This window comes from Neopelma chrysocephalum, unplaced genomic scaffold, assembly GCF_003984885.1.
Source record: "Neopelma chrysocephalum unplaced genomic scaffold, ASM398488v2 Primary Assembly neopelma1_44, whole genome shotgun sequence".
NCBI classification, from domain to species: Eukaryota; Metazoa; Chordata; class Aves; order Passeriformes; family Pipridae; genus Neopelma; species Neopelma chrysocephalum.
The window spans coordinates 22,455,782-22,474,049 of NW_020897703.1; the positions used below are offsets into that span (position 1 = coordinate 22,455,782).

General features: G+C 41.6%; 1 protein-coding gene across 3 annotated transcripts in view; it reads left to right on the forward strand.

Moving 5' to 3' along the window:
* Positions 1–2,346: 2,346 nt before the first annotated feature.
* The window catches only part of EPB41L5 (erythrocyte membrane protein band 4.1 like 5), a 57,973-nt gene continuing 42,051 nt past the window's right edge, over positions 2,347–18,268 (forward strand). The window contains exons 1-3 of one of the 3 annotated variants that reach the window (XM_027678932.1): positions 2,347–2,515; positions 3,456–3,640; positions 13,744–13,848. In XM_027678932.1, the coding sequence (XP_027534733.1) occupies positions 3,461–3,640; positions 13,744–13,848 (285 nt within the window). In that variant the 5' untranslated portion in view covers positions 2,347–2,515; positions 3,456–3,460. Of the gene's footprint in view, positions 2,516–2,676; positions 2,721–3,455; positions 3,641–13,743; positions 13,849–18,268 lie in introns of those variants that run through there. The other 2 variants (XM_027678931.1, XM_027678933.1) reach the window with 2 other exon arrangements.

Here is an 18,268-nt window from a genome sequence, read left to right on the forward strand (position 1 = left end):
ACTATGCTACATTTATACGTGTCTGATGCCAGGTAACATTCACATTGTTTTTTACTTCTTGACATTGTATGACATAAATACATCCCTATGGATAGAGCACTAGAAGAGGATGCTAAATTATCAGGAATTAAATTGTTTGGTTACAGTGTCAGCCCAAATTTTTTTCCATGAAAAGTTTTTCTCTAATGGAAGAATAAGTTTTTAATTACCTTTCATACAGTGAGTGATTTGGAGACAGGGTTCAATAGAGATTATAGTCTGATCCCAAAATTGATGGTAATGAGGAATGCTGATGCAAAGAACAAAAATCCCAGATGGAAGCTTGTGATGAAATACTTGCTGCCAAAAAGTAGGGGGATGTTCAAAGCAAAAGTGGGAAAAGATGATGAGAGGACTTAAAAGGCAAGACAAAAATCTCAGGAAGGATGAGCATCTAAGAGATTGCTGTGTGTTCTAAATTTCACTGATTAATGTAGGACTTTAAAGTGAGGACAAGGTGTTTGAAGTACAAAAAGATAAACTAATGGGAAAGCATTTCAAGGAGAAAAACAGAAAAGAGGCATTCAGTAGGAAGGAGTTTGTTTAAACTTGGCATAGGAAGACTGGATAGAAGACAAGTCACAGATGCCACAGCTGAATGTGCATATATGCTTGGACTGTATCTGAGTAGCAAATAGTGAGGAAGGAGTAGACTGTAATTACACAAAGAGTAGCAAGAGGCTGATGTGAAGTAGGAAGCACAAAAATGAGCAAAAGTTTTTGTGTTGCTGAAGCTACAGGAAGGAAATAATGGGAGTTTTGGTGGCAACATGGGAGCTTGTGAAAGAAGCTCAATTTGAGAAAATAGTTGAAGGTGGTTAGAAAATTTAGGAATCCCTCCAAGAATCAGGGATTTCACCAGAATTCTTTGTCTAATAGGAAAATTTGAATTTGTGTAGATGTAATAATGGTACGGAGACTCCCATGTATTTACCTCACAGATTTCCACTACAAACTAAGGAGCTTGACATCCAAATGAACAGTTAATTGATCTGCTCTGAGAATTCATCAGATAAATTATAAATTATTTTTTCCACATTAAATATAGTATGATTTTGTATGGCTTCTATGGGAACTTTATTGCAAGCTCCCACATGTATTTCATGACAGACTGCCAGGAGCAAGCAAAAGACACTGATAAATCAAAGTATCTAAATACCTCCTGTTTTGTGATTTATGTTCTTGAATAAATATTCAGGCACGAACCTGAATCTCACCTTTCCTGTAAGCTTGCCTTGCTTGTGCTTGCAGCAGGAGGATTGCTCAGTTGTCAACACAGATATTTAACATGAAAATCAGTCAGTTGCTTCCTCAGCAAATTGTGGGCAATTACCTGGAAGCTTTTTTCCCCCCATTTCAGCGCCTGACGTGACGGTAACTGGAGCTGATTGTGCCATGGCATGGTCCTAATGTGGGTTTCGTTATACCAGTTCCTCTGCATGGCAGGTGAGTGACTGATTATCTCAGCCCGGGATTCAGACCTGATCATAGAAAATGCTGTGTTATCATTAGCCAAAGTCTCTGCTTTCCCAGACTGTTATTTATCCTGGGATTTTTAAGGAATTTGGAGCTCCTTTACTCAGAGCTTTGTCACTGTTATCTGGCACTATGCACACAGAGTTTATATTGCCTTTCCTAAAGTTTTCCATTTGGAGATCTCAAATACTGGCTTGGACACAAATATTTATGTACTAAGAAAAACACAGTAAGGTCCAGCCCTTTGTAATTGCTGCTAAGGAGCAGGGCTTGTCCCCCGGGACTGGAGTAACACGTAAGAGAAGTGACAGAAGTCCCGGGGATCACGGAGACAGACTGTGCTGGTGTTTTTGAAGGACCTTAGAATACAAATTGCATTTTGTAGTCGCGAATCTCAGTGTATTTCAGTGTGTAAGTAGTAACAGTGTTCGTTGATAGACGGCTTTGCTTTATTTAATACGCTGCTCCCGCTGTCCTTGCAGGCAGTGTTTGAAGGGGCGCTTTTCTTCTAAACTTAATGGTTTAGGCGCGCGTTTGCCTGAGGGTTCCAGTCCCCGCTGAGCAGCCGAGGGCAGGTCACAGTCCTGTCCGAGCCGCGGAGCCAAACCTCTACGACACGTTAGCCAAAACTACAGAAACTGAGCGAAACAATTCGAAACGAAACGCGTCCCCCAGCCTCAATTCCCGAGGGGCTGCCCGCATTCCTGGCGCTGCCCCACCGCTCCCGGCCGGACCAGGCTCCCCCCGGCGCAGCACGTGGTCCGCGCCGCGCCCCCCGCCCCCCGTGACGGCCCCTCCGCCGGGCGAAACCACCTGGCACGGGAAGGGGGAGCCCCTTCGCCACCGGGCTCCGCCCCGTTAAAGGGGCGATGGCCGCCCGGCGCGGCGGGAAGTACAGCGTTCCCTCTCCCGTCCGGCTGCCGCCTTCCCTCACCGCCGCCCTCCGCCTCCAACTCCGCGCCCCGGCCCCGCGGGAGAGCGCGGCCGCGGGAGCTGTCAGGTGAGTGAGCGCGGAGCGGAAGGGAATGGCCGGCGCGTCGCCGCCCGTTTAAGGGCCTCCCACGTCGCTCCGCCACGTCCGGCGGCCCGGCCCCTCCCGGGGCTCCCTCACCGCCCCCCGCCCGCCCCCGGGGCCTGGAGGAGCCGCTGCGGGGACGCTCCCGCCGCCCCGGCTGCGCCGCTCCCGCCGCGGGGCCGCCCGGCAGGTGAGACCGCTCGACCCCCGGGGCCGCCGAGCGGGCATTATGTAAGGGCAGGGGCAGCCGAGCGGGGCGGCGGCCGCGCTGAGGGGCGGCCGTGTCCCGGCTGGGTCCGCCCGCGGGGTCGGCGCTGGGTCTCCGCCGGGCTCCAGGTGTTTGTTTGCCCGGCCCGGAGGGACGCTCCCGGTGCCGGTCGCAGCCCTGGCGGGACGGGAACGGCCGTGCCCGAGGGGCGCTCGTCGGTCCTGACAGAGCCTCCCTGTGGGAAAAACTGCACGCGCCGCTCCGGGGCGGGAAGGGGTCGCTTATCGCTTGTTTTCCATGAGAGGTGGAGTGTGTCAGCCAGGAAAGTAGCCGGTGGAATGTAGCGCTCAGTTGCTTTCCAGCTCTCAGGGAACATCCCCGCCTCGCTGGAGTGTGAGGGAGCGTTTGTTTTAGGGGAAGATCGCAGATAATTGCAGGAGATCTACGCGATCGCTGGTTTTTCTCCTAAAAGTACTTTTAGATCGTCCCAAAAGAATCACCCAACCACCGCCAAAGGTTTGAGCTGGGTTGTTTTTTGTTTTGTTTTGTTTTTCAAAAGTAGCCGAAGACTGTGGGTGTTTAAACCAGAGTGGAACATCTATTTGACTCTCTGACACTTCTCTATTAAAGTCTGGTATTTTCTAAGAACTTCTAATGCTGGCTGGTTTTTTTCCTGTAAAAAGCTAACATGTTCTCTGTCTCTCTTGGATTTCATAGCAAAGATGCTGAGTTTTTTCCGTCGCACACTGGGCCGGCGGTCCATGCGGAAACATGCGGAGAAGGAGCGGCTGAGAGAGGCCCAAAGGGCCGCCACGCACATCCCTGCGGCTGGTGATGCAAAATCCATCATCACCTGCCGAGTAGCGCTGCTGGACGGGACGGACGTCAGCGTGGACCTGCCGGTACGAGTGATGCGAGTTTGTTTGTTAAATACAGTTGGCTTGTGTCAATGTGATTGTGGTGTTTACACAAACAGCACAGCTATTTGCCATTGCAGGCTTGATGTTCGCCAAGTTACTGGTCGTTAAAAGGTGCTGAAAGAATAGTTAACCTTGTCATTCACTGAAACTAGTATTTTGTTAGATGCTTTCGTGCCTTTGAACGCTTTCTAGTGTGTTAATGTAGTTGTTGTGCCAAGGCTTAACTCAGAGAGGGTAAGATGTGGGATGAATTGGATTTTCTTTTTGGTGAGCTGTCTATCTTGAGAAGGAGGGTAAATCTCTTGGTGTAACTCTGTTGAAGAGCAGGGATGAGCAGAAGTATGACCAGTAATTTCTGTGTAGCTTTTGTTTGTCTTGGTTCTGTGTCAGAGATGGATGCAGTTTTTAACTCTAACTTGAGAGGGGAGGGGAAAAGGAAAAACATCTACTTCCTTCCCCTCCTCCGGGCAGATTATAAAGCAGGGATTGTCTCATAGCACAGTGTTTTGTTGGGAGTGAGGTGTTAGCCACTATTTTACATTTCTAAAGCTTCCTTAATATGCACGTGCCTTTTCTGCTTACCTAATTATATACCTGTTTTTGGCCAACAGGATGAACAGTAACAACAGAAGCCATGTACTCTGTTTTTCCATTACCATGTGTTACAGTTGTTAGCGAGTTGTTTTGAGCTCCAAGAGCTGAGCATTAGGAAGTTAGGAAACTGTGGATCTGCGAGACCTGACTAGTTCCATGGGATTTTGGGTGCAATTACAGGGGTGCTGGTGTTGGAACTGCTGACTAGAAAGAACATGTGGAACAGGCAGTCTTGAAATGGCTTTTCTTTCTTCTCTTTCCTATTTTAAATGCAATTCTGGAGTGTTTCGGTGGTGTGAGGAAGTCAACTTTTTGATGTAGTGAGCAGAAATTACTCTTGTGATATCCAGAACCCCAAGTAAGCTAGAGTTAGAGAAACCCTTTGGCATCTTTATTTGTAAAATGACTGTACAGATAGGTGTTTATAGAGGGCAGTAAAACTAATTTGTACATCTCTGAAGCAATGTAATGAACATATCCAGTGGTGCTTAGTGCCTAGGATGTTTGATTTGAGGCCAGGAATGCCCACAAACACTTTATAGCAGGAGTTAATATTTAAAAAGTACTCAAGTTTAAATTGGTGTCTTTACATAATCAGAGCAGTAATCTTTGGAGCTGGAGTTGGCTCTGTAGGCAAATTCCTGGCGGCTCTAACAACATTTCTAAGGCTTTGAGGAGCATAAATTGAACCTGAAGAGGTGTCACGACCTGCCACCTGGACTATAAAACTTAGACTAGGGTGCAGTAGTAACTATTTATTTCTACAGGAAACTCTTTTCACTCTTGCTTTTTCTTTTATACACCACTATAAAGCCTTGACTGTGGAAATCTAAGTTATGAGTAACAGTACCAAATATGCTAAATCAGTGTAGCCAGATGCTGTAGTTGCAGTGCATCGTCAGTGGCTAATATGTACCAGTTTCTTTGGTGATTAAAATAAAAGTAGATTAAATGTTTTATTTCAAATTCCTTAAAGTGTTTATTCTTGTTTCTCCACTTGCATCATTCATATTTTGGGGTTGACTCTTAAAGAGGAAAGCAAGAAAAGGTAGGGGAACAGGGATTGAAGTGTGGGGTACAAAATCCTGGCAAAACAACATTGCTTTCTAAAATCTAAAGCTTAAATTTAAAATACACGTGTATATATATTTTTTCTTCTACAAAAACTGTCTTGGGAATCTCTGTCCTCTTTGAACTACGACCTTTTCCAAGACTGGTTCTGCTACTTTGTTGGCAGTAGATTTGCTTTAAAATGACCTCTTTATCTCAAGGAGGTGCTCTCTGGTCTGCCAGTTCAGTTGTGCACACTCCCATTGTCTACCTAAGTGCTGTGAAGTTGTTTTATTAAAAAAAATAAATAACAAAGTTTTTCCTAAGAATGAGTCACTTAGCAAACAGGTTAGTTCACAGCCAGGGAAAGAGTTGCCTTGGCAGGAATGAATGCCATACCTTTTTAAATCCATGGCTACGCAAATGCTTTACGGTGGCATAAGTTGTTGCTGCCACAGGAAGAAAAGATGTTGCTTTCGTTATTGCGTTTGTCCTTGTTTTCGCGTACCCCTTGGCAGAAGAAACAGTTTTTTGGCAGCCAGGCAGTAAGCTAAGTCAAGAAAATGCTGTGGCTGAAAATAATCGGTATAATTTTGTTATGTTAGTTTCCAGCTGGAGTGATTCTCCAATCTGGTTCCCCATGTGCCTCCCCAAATGTGGTGAAGAAGCATTTAGAGGTGATACCAGGCTTAAGATTGCTTAAAATGCTCTTGAGCTGTATCCTTACAGTCAATTTGCTACTGAGAAGAGTATTCAATTCATATGATTGAATCTGAGATTGCTGAATTTCTGTTTAAATTAGAAAAAAAAAAAAAAGGAAAAGGAAAAAGAACCCGACCACAAGGAGCACTTAAACCAAACACACTTCAGAGTCTTTAAGCACCAAAGACTGATGTTTTACGAATATTGACAATGAGACAGAAAGGACACATTGTAAAGGATGCAATTGAGATTTAATTTATTAAACACTGAGCCAGGATTTGAGTAGTAACTCTGCTTTTTGTCCACTGATCTTATCTCTGGTGTCTGTCAAGCCACTTAATCTGTCTGCTTTTCTATTTCTTCTGTTGTTTTTAATTACGAAACTGCCTGACTTGAATCGTTCATCAAAGCCGCAGTTGTACACAATACATAGACTGGGTTCTTTTTAAGAATCTACTCATTTTATAGCCGTGTCAATGACTGAAGAATATCAGTGTCATGTATACTATTTACTGACACTTTGGTATGTTCCAAGTGGGAGGCATGAACTTCACACAGTTATCAGTGTTCTTTTGGGGCAGATCGAAAGGTGTCAGGTTTTTTTCCCACACCTTCCTCTCAGATGTAAAGTTGTGTTTTGACCTGGTAATTTTCCTCATCTGTTACCACTCTTTTGAAGCTTTATGTTTGTCCAAATGCATTCAGTGATTTTGACAGACTTATCTGCTTAGTGAAACACTAAGAAGCTTATTATTTTGTTAATCTAGAAAAAGTTTGTATACAATAGATGTTGGTTGTAACTGCTGCTGTTGATGTTGTTCGTTATACATTCTGCTTTACTGTTAACTTGCCTTGTTCAACTTGGATAAAAGTTGGGTTATGCTTTTTCTTCCAATTTTTAAAATCCTTGGGTGGAATGTTTGCTGAGTGATATGAGCGGTGAGAGGACAAGAACTTGTTTGCTGGCATCCCTTATCTTACTTTTAATCCTGTTCCCATGTGAAACTAAACTCATCTTTCCCCACTGAACCTCTGGAATTCCCAAAACTCAAAAGCCATGGACAGCCCTGGTTTGCCACCTGAAGAGTCCATCAGCTTAGTCATACCAATCTGGTCTCCCAAGGAAACCCCTCAGCCTCTGGAATACTGGTTATTCTGGTGGTCATGGTTTGTGGGGAAAGACAGGTTAGGGGGGAAGCTCATAGCAGTGTTTTTCCTTGAAAGCTGTTTTTCACTGGGGTCACTGACAGCTTATGAAATACTTGGGAACAAAAATGTTTGTTAAGAATGTCAAATAAAGTTCTGTTTTGAGTACTAGAGAGCTCCAGAGGATTTCTAAATCAAAATATCTAAAAACTGAGTATTTGTTGTAGAGATAGTCAATTCTATGCTATTCATAACACTAATTTGGAGAGGGAAAAGATAACATACAGAGAGGGGAGAAATGGTAACATAAATAAATATGTACATTTGGAATATGCTCCTTTTTTAAAATTAGTGGATTGCTTTCTGTGGAGAAACAAGGTCAGCCTTACGATAGTGACAGACAGTAAGTACAGGGTCTTATAGAAGCATCACTGTACTTTGTGGAAGCCAGGGGTGTTTCAGTAAAAGAAGCTGACCCTGCTTAACCCACAGTTTACATAATCTTCTCATGGATAATAGAATGTTAATTGTATTCCAGTTTCTGCAAGTGCGACCTAAGTTTTAGGTAAAAGCTTCTTAGTGGTATAAGATGAAAGACACAAATTATGAGAATGGATGCTCCCTGAGTAGATTTTCATCTTGGAATATTCCTTACTTATGCATGCATGAAATTTGATATGGAGATTGCAAAACGAGATGGTTTTGTCCTTATTATAATGAAGTATCATTAAAACAAGGTCTTGTGCAAACCAATCCAAGAGCTCTCTGCAACAGGGGAAATGAGCCGTTTAGAGTTGTGGAGTACGGAATAAGATAAAAAAAGACTTCATTTGTAGTGATTATTTTAAAAAAAGAAATCTATCTGGGATGCTAAAATCATTAATGAGTGCCAATGGCTTTTTGTTTGGAGGGAGAGAGATGATCTGTGTTGATCTGACTACAAGATCAGAGATGTATTATGATACTTGATTTTACTCAGGAATCCACTCTGTTTTTCTGAAGAGCTTTTTGAATACTTATGACCGCTTGCTGAATATCTGAAGCTGTAAATGTGAAATACATAATGCTGTTTGTGGCGCAGATGCTGATTAACAAGAAAATCTAATACTGCTAAAAATGTTGGAAAATCAGTCATCAAATAAAATGAATACTCTGAGTGCTCAAGTGTGGCTTTTAAATTTTCAAAATAAAGCTCAGCAGACAAAAGTAGTAAGGACACAAACATTTGAACATGCCCCTGTGTGTGTGTTAAGGCTATAAAGCTTTGGATTAAATCTTTTTTCCCATGTGGTCTTTTGTCTGAAACTATTGATGTGCTTTTGAGGGTTTGCTTAAACTACTGAAAGGCCTTTAGGGAACTGAACCTGGACAAATCAGTCCTGAGCCGAGTGTTCTGAAGCAGAGGTGCCATCTGTGTGCTGTGGGGGGCTCCAGCTGTAGTGCAGGGTGATCCCTTGCTTCCTGGGCTGCCAGATTTAAATGCACAGTGAGACTGAGTGTAAGACATAGGCAGGACACGCTGGGTCGTTCCGGCACATGTGAGCACTGCAGAGTCACAGGCTGCCTGCTCTGGGTCCTGCTGGGAGTCCAGGCATTTGGGGTTAGTGGCAGGTGAGCATTTCAGCCTTGCTGCAATGCTCTATGCCCTGGCACGGCTGGAAAGGGAGGAAGGGAGCAGCTGGAAGCGAGCTGTGGTTGCTACCAGAGTGAATCGTTTGGCCTGCAGTGTGCTGCCAGAGTGTTTCTGGGGATGGTGCTGCAGGCCAGTGTAGTTGCCTCAAGGTTCAGCATTCTTAACTCACAATGTAACAGTGAATTTTGTCTGAAGCCCCGCTTTCCTGCTGAACTGCCCCTGCAAAAGAGCTCAAGGACTTGAGGCTCTGGAGTGCTCTTAATCAGAGTGCTCCCAAGAAACCTGCAGGTGGAACACCAAATAAAACTGAAATGTTTGAGAATATACTGCGGGGAGGCGTTAATGCTGGACAAGCAGTTTGGATATATTCTGTATCAGAAAGAATTTCAAAATGGGGTAAATCAGCTGGAAGATATAAACTTTCAGGGAGATGAAACAGAGACTTCCACAAAACAAACTGATAAGTATGCATGTTTTGAGTCTTTGTCTTTTTATGTAATAGGTTCAGTAAGGCTGAGCACTGTACATTAAAATCCTTCTACATACTCTAATAAATGTACAGTAATGATGGGTATTGAAATCAATTCTTTATAAAGATTTTTGGGAAATGCCTTTTTCTTTCTCCAGAGAATAACAGAATAAAATGCTTAATCCCAAATGGTTATCTTCCTGTATTTGTGAGACATTGAGTAAACAGAAGAATTGATAAGCTGTGTCTCTGGAGGTAGAAATTCTCTGCAGCCTTCAGGCTGCAAGGCTTTATATTCACAAGAGTATATGGCACATGTTGTCAAAGATGGGGGATAAACCAGAGAGAGAAGCAGAACTGGTGTTTTGCTGCCAATGGCATCTTTAGATGAAGGAGAAAATTGACTGGGGAATTTGGAAAAGTTATTTGAAAGACTAGTGCTTGGAGTTTCAGGAGAGGAGCAGCTCCATTTGTAGGTCAGTGCTTAAAGCCCTAAGAAGATCAGGGTGATACAAATAATGTGTACTTCTAACACTGCCTTTGTAAAGATAAGGGGTTTTGACCCTCCAGTTCTCCAGCAAACCTTCATGGTGTTTGCATGATATTGAAATGAAATCTTTTTCCTTTAAAGCTCACTGTTGGAGCTTTCTCATGTCTTGTTTTTTTTCGAAACGTTGTTTGGGAGAAGGGGATTTACTTCATTTAAAAAGTGGACAGGCTCATCTGCTGCTTCCGCAGTGCTCTGGTCTGCAAACATGCGTGGGTGACATCCTAGCAACTGGGTAGCTGTAAATTCTGAGTGGGGATCCATCTCTGCCCTGGGTGTGTGTAAACAGTGTATTTCTAAGGAAACTGGTATGCATATGAATGGTAACCCTCCTGATAAGTTGACAAAAACTAGGAAGGGAGGGTTTTGCTATTCAACAGCTACTGGATGCAATGGCTACTGTTAATAAGAAATATTAACTTAATCATGTAAAGAAATCTTCTGAATGAAAAGAATGCTCCAAAGAGACAAGGGATACTAAGTCACCATGAAGGTAATGCCTATTGATCTCTTTTTTTCAGTTTGTCTTGTATAGGGACCTCCATTTCTTCACAAAGAAAAGAAATAAGTAGGAGAAAATCCTCTTCTGATAAGCATTTTAGTTAGTAAATTAATTAGATGGGCGTTTTGGTTGGTTTGCTGTTGGTTTTTTTTTTTTCAAGTTTTGGAAAAAAAAAAGAGTTCTCTGTGATTAAAAACCTAATAAAAACCTTAAGAAGTGAGCTATTCAGCTGGTGCCCACCAGCACAAGCTCTCATCCCCAGCTGCTGTAAGCCCGTGTTTCTTCACCAGTGGTGGTCTGTACTGGCTGCTCTAGTGCTGAAAATGGCTTTTACGTCAGTGAGGCAGGTTGTGAGAGGAGGGTATAAATGCTGCTCTTCAAGTTTTAGGCAGTGACTGAGATGCCTGAGTCGAGGTGGATGTCTCCAAATCACCTTATCCCGGCAATGAAGGGACAAACCAGCACGCCGAGGTGAACACCCAACCTCAGTGCTGAGTTACCGGGGTTAAGCCCGGCCTTTGTAACACCTACTCAGCCAGCAATTGCAGTTATTAAGAACAGCAGGAGGTGTCATTAGGACATAGTTGGGAGCATCCCTTTCATTCGGGGAAGAGGGGCGGGGGCCATGCGATTCATACCAAAGTGACCAGAAGATGCTTTTATCTCATTCCACAGTGTGGCAAAACCACTAGATATATAGCCTTATATGTATATATGATATATTTTATTGAAGTTTTCCTGTTGTTGTGGAGTGGTTGCTGTTACTTCCTACAGAGAATAGCAAAGTGTGTAAATCAAGTAGTCAGGTTTTACTGAATTGTAAACCCGTGAGGAGTTTAATTTGTGTCCAGAAGGGAGGACCAGCCACTGACTGGACTGTTTGTGAGTGGAGTCGTTAATAGTTCATCAGTAACCACTAAGCAGTTTGAAAATATTTGTCCTTTGAGAGTAACCTGAGCTCTGCTGCAAGGAAAAGAAAGGAGGGGCGGGGGGGGGGGGAAGCACGTGGGGTTAGCAGCAGGATAACAGTGTCACTTAAATTGAATGTTGCCATTAGAAAATTAGGGCAGTTTTTCACAAGAAAATGTAATAAAAGTATATCTTTTTGCAGTGTAGCTTTTAAAAAACACTTGATGTTGCAGTTTCATTGAATACAAGGAAACTAATTTTGATTCCTAAAAATTGACTGGTTACAAAGCAATAATATTTTTGCCTGCCGTTTGTTTAAATATAAGGAGGAAGGACTATGGTAAGTAAAGAATGTGTGACACTTTTGCTGACTTGAACCAAATACAGTTGGTGGTGATTTAATTCACATGCAGAGTAGTACATAATGAACTCCATGTTGACAGCCCTGGTGATTTAAGTCAGAAAACAACAAGTAGCCCTGCAAATCTTTCCACAGCCGATGCGCTGCTTCTTCAGGGACTTTCTCCCACATTAGTTATTCTGGGTCCACTTAATGTTCGAGTCCTCTGCTGAGATGACTGAAGTGGTGAACACACTGTGAAACTAACTTGATGCTACAGAAATTTGGTTCTAGTTGTTGGTAGTCTGAGATAGTATGTGCAGTATTCCAGGCTTGAGTCAAAGTGCTCCTGTCACCAACAGGGAATTTGGCTGAGATAGCTGGTTAATTACAGTTTTAAAAGATGACCTACTGAGGAATTGAGAAGGATCTAAAACATTCTGCTCAATAAGATTAGATTTTCCACTAGTTTTAGACAAGCTGCAGAGAGCTTTGTGCAGAATAGTGTTTTTCTAGTGTTACTGTGGCAAGTGCTGAATTTTTTTCATTTGTATTAATATATATTATTAAGCAGAAGATACCCTGTGCTGAGGAAAAATGTCAATAGTTCAATGTCTTGGTCTGTAAAGACAGGCAACAGACTCAAAAAGTGGAAGAAAAGTGTGGATTTACATATATAGATGGTTTGCCTTAGGGCTTCTGTTACGAGACTCTTGCTAGTGTTTAATAAATCTGTTATTGCCTGAGAAGTACTTTTTTCCTTAGATCAACAGAAAAAACTTGCCCTGAACGAATTTGATTAGGCCAAAATCTCAGTATTTTCATTACACAATGTTTCTGGGTTCTGTGTATGCTTCCCTTCTGTTCCCCCTGTTCTCCCCAATACTTGGAAATAAATAACTGTGAGAACTTGCTTAGGCAGGCTTAGTTTACAGACTTGTTTTTATATTTTGCTTTCAACCGTGGTATATCATGTTGGATTTAAGAAAGGCATCAAGTAAACCAATGATTAGAATTGCAAAGTTAAATATAAAATGTTTGAAGATCAGGGTAGAGGAAGGTGGCAGAAATTACACATGCAACTTTGCTTACTTAGATATTATTTGCTGATTAAACCTGATTATTTCTGAGAATATGAATTTGGCTGACCCAGAATTTTGAGAGTTGGACCAAATCTGCTAATTAGTAGCTCACTAAAAATATGCTTAGAAAGTAAGCCCATTTCTCAAGTTGTGAATGTATAAATATTAGGATAAAAAGATTGCAAGATGATAGCATTATGGAAATAAAGGAATCCTTAAGCTTCTTGCAGAGTAAGCATAAATCCTTTCTGCGTTTCTTTGCATTTAAAAATATTTCTTTTCAACACCATGACTTGTACTCCAACTTTCTAATTTATTAATGTATTTTATTACATTTAGGCATCTTAGGTATAACTGTTAAACTGTTCTTTCTGTTTATTGCTATAAAGGAGTTCATAGCATGAAAAATATATACTGTGTAGAAACTTCTCAGTGCTACTTATATGCCTTCTCTTTAAAAAGAACTGCCTAATTTTTTAGATCATCACTGTAAAAATGATGTTTCCTTGGGGGCCAGGGCTAAGTTTTTCCATAAATTATGTATGAGCATGTGTGGTGGCTTTTTGCACCTAGAATTGAGTTTTATGAACTCAGTTTTGTGAATATGTTATCTAAGTACTATTTGTTCAAGTTGCTTGCCCCAGACTATTTCCTGGTAGCTGTTAAAAGCACTTGCTAATGGAATACTATATCCTAATTCAATAGGCTTTGCTACCTGCTTCAAAACTGGTGAATTGCCTAGATATCAAACAGTAGTAAATTCATAAGTAATTTGCTGTACTTGGCTCTGAAAATTTTCCAGTGCATTAGTTATCGCAATTGTACTAGCAGTGTTTCCAGTTCTGTTGAATTTCAGTGAGTAAGGAGATCCTAAGAGGGAAAATGATAAAATGGCATTTAAACACTGTTGTGCTTCCTGTGGGGTGTACATTTGCCTTTAAGAAAAACAGCCATCAAAAAATATGAGGGGGAAAAAAGGTCCATATTATATTTTCAGAAGCTAAATTTAATGATTCTCCTACTACTGGAATTAGAATAGAAAGTATATCTAGAAGAAGGTAGATACCACCATAAACCTGCCTGATGAGTACTAAACCTTTTATATTTTCAGAAAAAAGCCAAAGGTCAGCTGCTGTTTGAACAGATCATGTATCATCTGGACCTTATAGAAAGTGACTACTTTGGATTAAGGTTCATGGATTCTGCACAAGTGGCGGTGAGTAGCAATGCTCTTTTTTTAAGCAACAGTCTAAAAGTTAAATCTTAATATTGACAGAAATCCTATAAGAAAGCTGCCTTTTGCAAGTTAAGTTTTGTGCAGAAGCTTTATGGTGTGTTAGTTTCAGTGTCCCTGAGTTTAATTCCACCTTCAGCACTAACATATTACAATGTTACTGTTGTCTCTTCCTTTCTTGTCTTTCACGTGTTTCTGTCACGCCTCCTGTTGTCACTGAGCAGGCTGGTCCAGCAGGACCCCAGAGTCTGGCATCATCTAGAAACTCTTGGTGCTGCTGATGCAGAGAGGAAGGGGCGGAACTAGAGTGTGTGCTTGGCCCTTTGTTGTTTTACAGAGTGGAGAAAGGTTTCCTTTGCCAATGCCATCAACGTTCTCATCAGCAAAAGTAATCTTGTTAATGTTTGCTTGCAGGAGGGGTATAACTTTGATTTATTCAGATTAGTTGTTACTCAGACCTGCAACTAGAAACTGTTGGAAGGATATAGGTGTGTTTGTACGTACCAGACAGTTTGAGTAGAGGGTTCTTCCAGGCCTGCATTTGTTTGTATTTTATTGTGTGTTTGTAAAAATGTGAAGGGTTTTGACAACAGAAGCAGAGCATTGTTTGTCAGAAACAACCACAGTTCTTTCACCTGGGGGCTGTGCAGTTTTATATAGATTCTTCTTAGAGCCAGGTACTTAATCCTGCCCACAAGGATAGCTCCAAGTTAAGTGAGCTGTTAGACAAGGCGTGGTTTTTTCTCTGTCCTGCATCCCTGTAACTTAAGCCTGTATTCACTTAGCCCAACATCCCCAGGTAGAATGAGATCTGTTTTCATGCTGCATATGTCAATCTTATTTGTTAGATCTATGACATAACATTTTCTGTTTTTCAAAGACATTTAGAATTATTTCATGATTAGGATGGCAGAGGGGAAGCACAGGCAGTTTCTGCTGAGCCAAACATCTGAATTGTTCAAGGTCAGCATAGAAAATGGAGGTAGTGACTTATATTCCTTTACTTATGTGAAGGTCCATGTCCAGAACAATTTGAAGGTGATCTCATAAGTGTTACAGCTTTGTACAATGGCAGAAAACTCCACAAACTTGAATCTTTGAAAGAAGCTTTGGACACAGTACACTGCCCCAAAACATATTTATAACCTGGTGGCTTCTTTTCAAAGAAGCGATCGGATTTTATATTTAGCTTGTAATTGTGGAGAACATTCTCTTTAGAGAAAGATCACTGGTGATCAAGATCTGAAGCAAACTTCATGGCTAGTGGGATTAGCTGTTGCTGGGCTGCAGTTCCCAGTAGTGAAAACTGGTCTTAAACCTCTTGCAGAACAGAGACATTTAACACTAAGGAGGAAAAGACCACTACAGTAGTGGAGGGATGGCATTCAGAACCATGCACACCAATAGAAATGAGAAAACAGCCCATTGCACACCATTTTATATTTATAAAAATCATGTTAATTTTGTTAAGCCTGCACAGTCCAGGATGTTGAGTATTGATAGTGAATGACTCCATTGCGTTTATCTTTTTGTACCTGTATGTTTTAGGTATCCTGTCTTCTGAAGTATTTCCACGTCTCTAGGATCTCTTAGAGTGGGTTAGTTTTAACTGGTGAAACTATCTGTATGATAAATGTTTTTCTCCTACTGATGTTAGCAAATAAGGCCATTGCATCTTGAAATGGGGAAATAAGAGTTAATCTTTTCTGCCTCAGCAGTGGCTGTTGGCTTGCTTTTGTCCAGCAAATTGTTACTTCCAGTCCTGACAGCACCTGATTATTTGATACTACACAGTCTACCAGGTACAGGGGATTTCGAACTTGGTTTGCTTCCTTTTTTTAACTATCTGTGACTGAAAAGCAGCAGAGTAGAGATAACAATCTGTTTAAACTGGACCTTAATGATGTACTGCATATAACGAAGCAGAAAAGACTGGATTTTGCCAGAAGAGCTGAATGCAACAGCCAGAGATAATTAATTGCTTTAAGAAATGAAGAACTGTTGCGATAGCAGCCATTCGTGCAAAGAGGAGCTGGCGAGTTCTAGCAGAAACCCAATCTGCAGCTGGAAACAGACAGAGACTAATCAAGTGACTTGTCAAAGATTATTCAGGAGACCTGTTAAATAAACAGTGTAAGAATCAAGTCCCTTACTGTGGACAGAATTGTCCACTAGTTCTGAAGGAGTTAGTCTTTCTGCTACCCCATTTAAATCTAAGTATATTACTGAACTAGCTAGTTACACTTGCTGACATAAACTAGCAACATGTAGTTAAACAAAAATTTGAGAAATTTCCCACTTGTTTTTACTACAAATGAATTTTCAATAGATCCATTTTGAACACTAAAGAATTGCTTTTTTTTTCTTCTTTTCTGCTACTGAAGTGGTCACTAGTTTGAGTTTATGATGCACTGGGGCTGGGGGGGGAACACAGTATAAACTCTTCCTGACTTTTTGGATTTTAGTATTCAAATAATAGCTTTTTTAAAGAAGTTCTTGAAAGACTTGAATTGAATGAAAGAATTGTTGTTTTCTTGTGATTTCTGTGTTCTTTGTAGTCTGATGGTTAGGAATGGATTCCCTCTTCCAAGTAATGGGCAGGAGATGGCAAAAAGAGCTGTTTGCAAGGTTATCCACTGTATATCAGACTTGGTCTGGCAGCCAAGGGAACAGGTTAATTTGAGTTACAGTGAACAGTGCAGCATGTCCAGTGATGCAAAAGATGAAGATTCCTGGTAATTTTTTGGGCTATTGGACTTTTCCTCCAGCAATGCTTGAGAGGTGTTTCTGGTAAGAGGCACTGAACATTCAAGCAAATTTCTAATGCAAACCTACAGGTTGCAAGCATGAGGTACTTGCTTTTCCTAATGGAATTCTACAACACATTGATTTGGTACTCTTGCAGTTTTGTTTGATGTAGTGCTTAATGCTGAAAATTATTTGCATAGCATTGCACTAAGTATGAACCCATTAATTCCATAAAGTATGGGACCAGTTTTAGCCTCACTGTCTTATTAAACAAACCTCATTTACACAAACTTTTTGAAAACCCTTACTGGGTTGGGATTTTGATTATTTTTTTTAATGTGTTTTTTTTTTTTTTCAATTTCTGCAGCAGCAAACTATTTTAGTAAGGACTTCCAGTACCCTGTGCAGTCTGTTGTTTGTATTGCCTTCTGTTTAGCAAACTTTATCTCTGGATTTCAGCAGTAGACTGTGCTGAGCAAACTCCTCATCAAAAGTAAACTTTTTTGCCAGGTCCACTTGAATTCCATTTTAATCACTTAGAATAAATCTCAGATTTCTTGACGTCTATGTCTGTTCGTTTATGTGTTGGTTTAGTGGTTTGGTTTTTATTGTTTCGCCCCCACCCCCATTTTAAATCAGTTCTGTTTCCCTTCTTCCATGCACACCCTCACCATTCAGACAGAGCTCCTGTGAGCAGCAGTGGTAGAAGCTGAGCAGAATGAAGTGCTGTCAGTGCCTGTCGTGGGCCTCTTGGTTGCCTTCCCATGGAATGTGGAGGAGATGAGAGAAAACGGGAGGGAGATGAAACAGGCGGGCACAGCCCGTCCTGGAGCCTAGAAAGGGCTCTCTTTGTCATTCCTGCATCTAAATCACCTGCAAGCCTCTGAGTTTGTAGTTTGTATATTTTTGTGGTGGAGGAAGGAGTAAGCAGGCTGTCGCTTACAGCAAGTTTATGGAATAGGAAAAAAGATTATGATTTTCTGAAAGAGAGAAATATCACTCGACTTCATTTCCCTGGTAGTGTAAGCAAAATAGATGTAAATATTTACTTCATTCTTCCTTTAGCTTCCTGCTTCATTTTAAAAATTTATTAGATACATTTCAGATAGCTTTCTGTAGCCACTTTGTTTTAATAGGTAATGAGAGCATTTTCAGCTGTGTGCACAGCAGAAGCAGATGGTTCAGTTGTTCTGATCTGCAGCTAATAGAGCAATCACTGCACATCCCAGCTGTATTACAGGCTGACTTCACACACTCTCTGCAGAAGGCAGGGCTGTTCTGAAGACAGGAATGTGTTTGCACTTGGCATTGCAACCTGAAAATACCGGTTCTTTTTCATACTCCTTTTGCTTTTCTGTCCTCTATGGTGCCCTCTGTGAACTTCATGGCACATAGTTTAAAAAAAGGAGTGTTGCTAAGTATATAATTTATCTGTATTAGTTGCAAGGTGACATTTGGGATTGATCAGATGAGGTGGTGTTCCCTGGGCATGGTGAACCGTGCAGGACATGGTGTGTTAGGTGGTTTGCTCTGGCTGTTGAGTCAATGCAATTATGTTGAATTAGGGTGCCATGTTTCCTGTTTAACTGAGTCACCTCCTTTGGAGGAGGGAGCTGTTGGCCATGCACAGCACTGGGAAGATCTCTCCCACTAG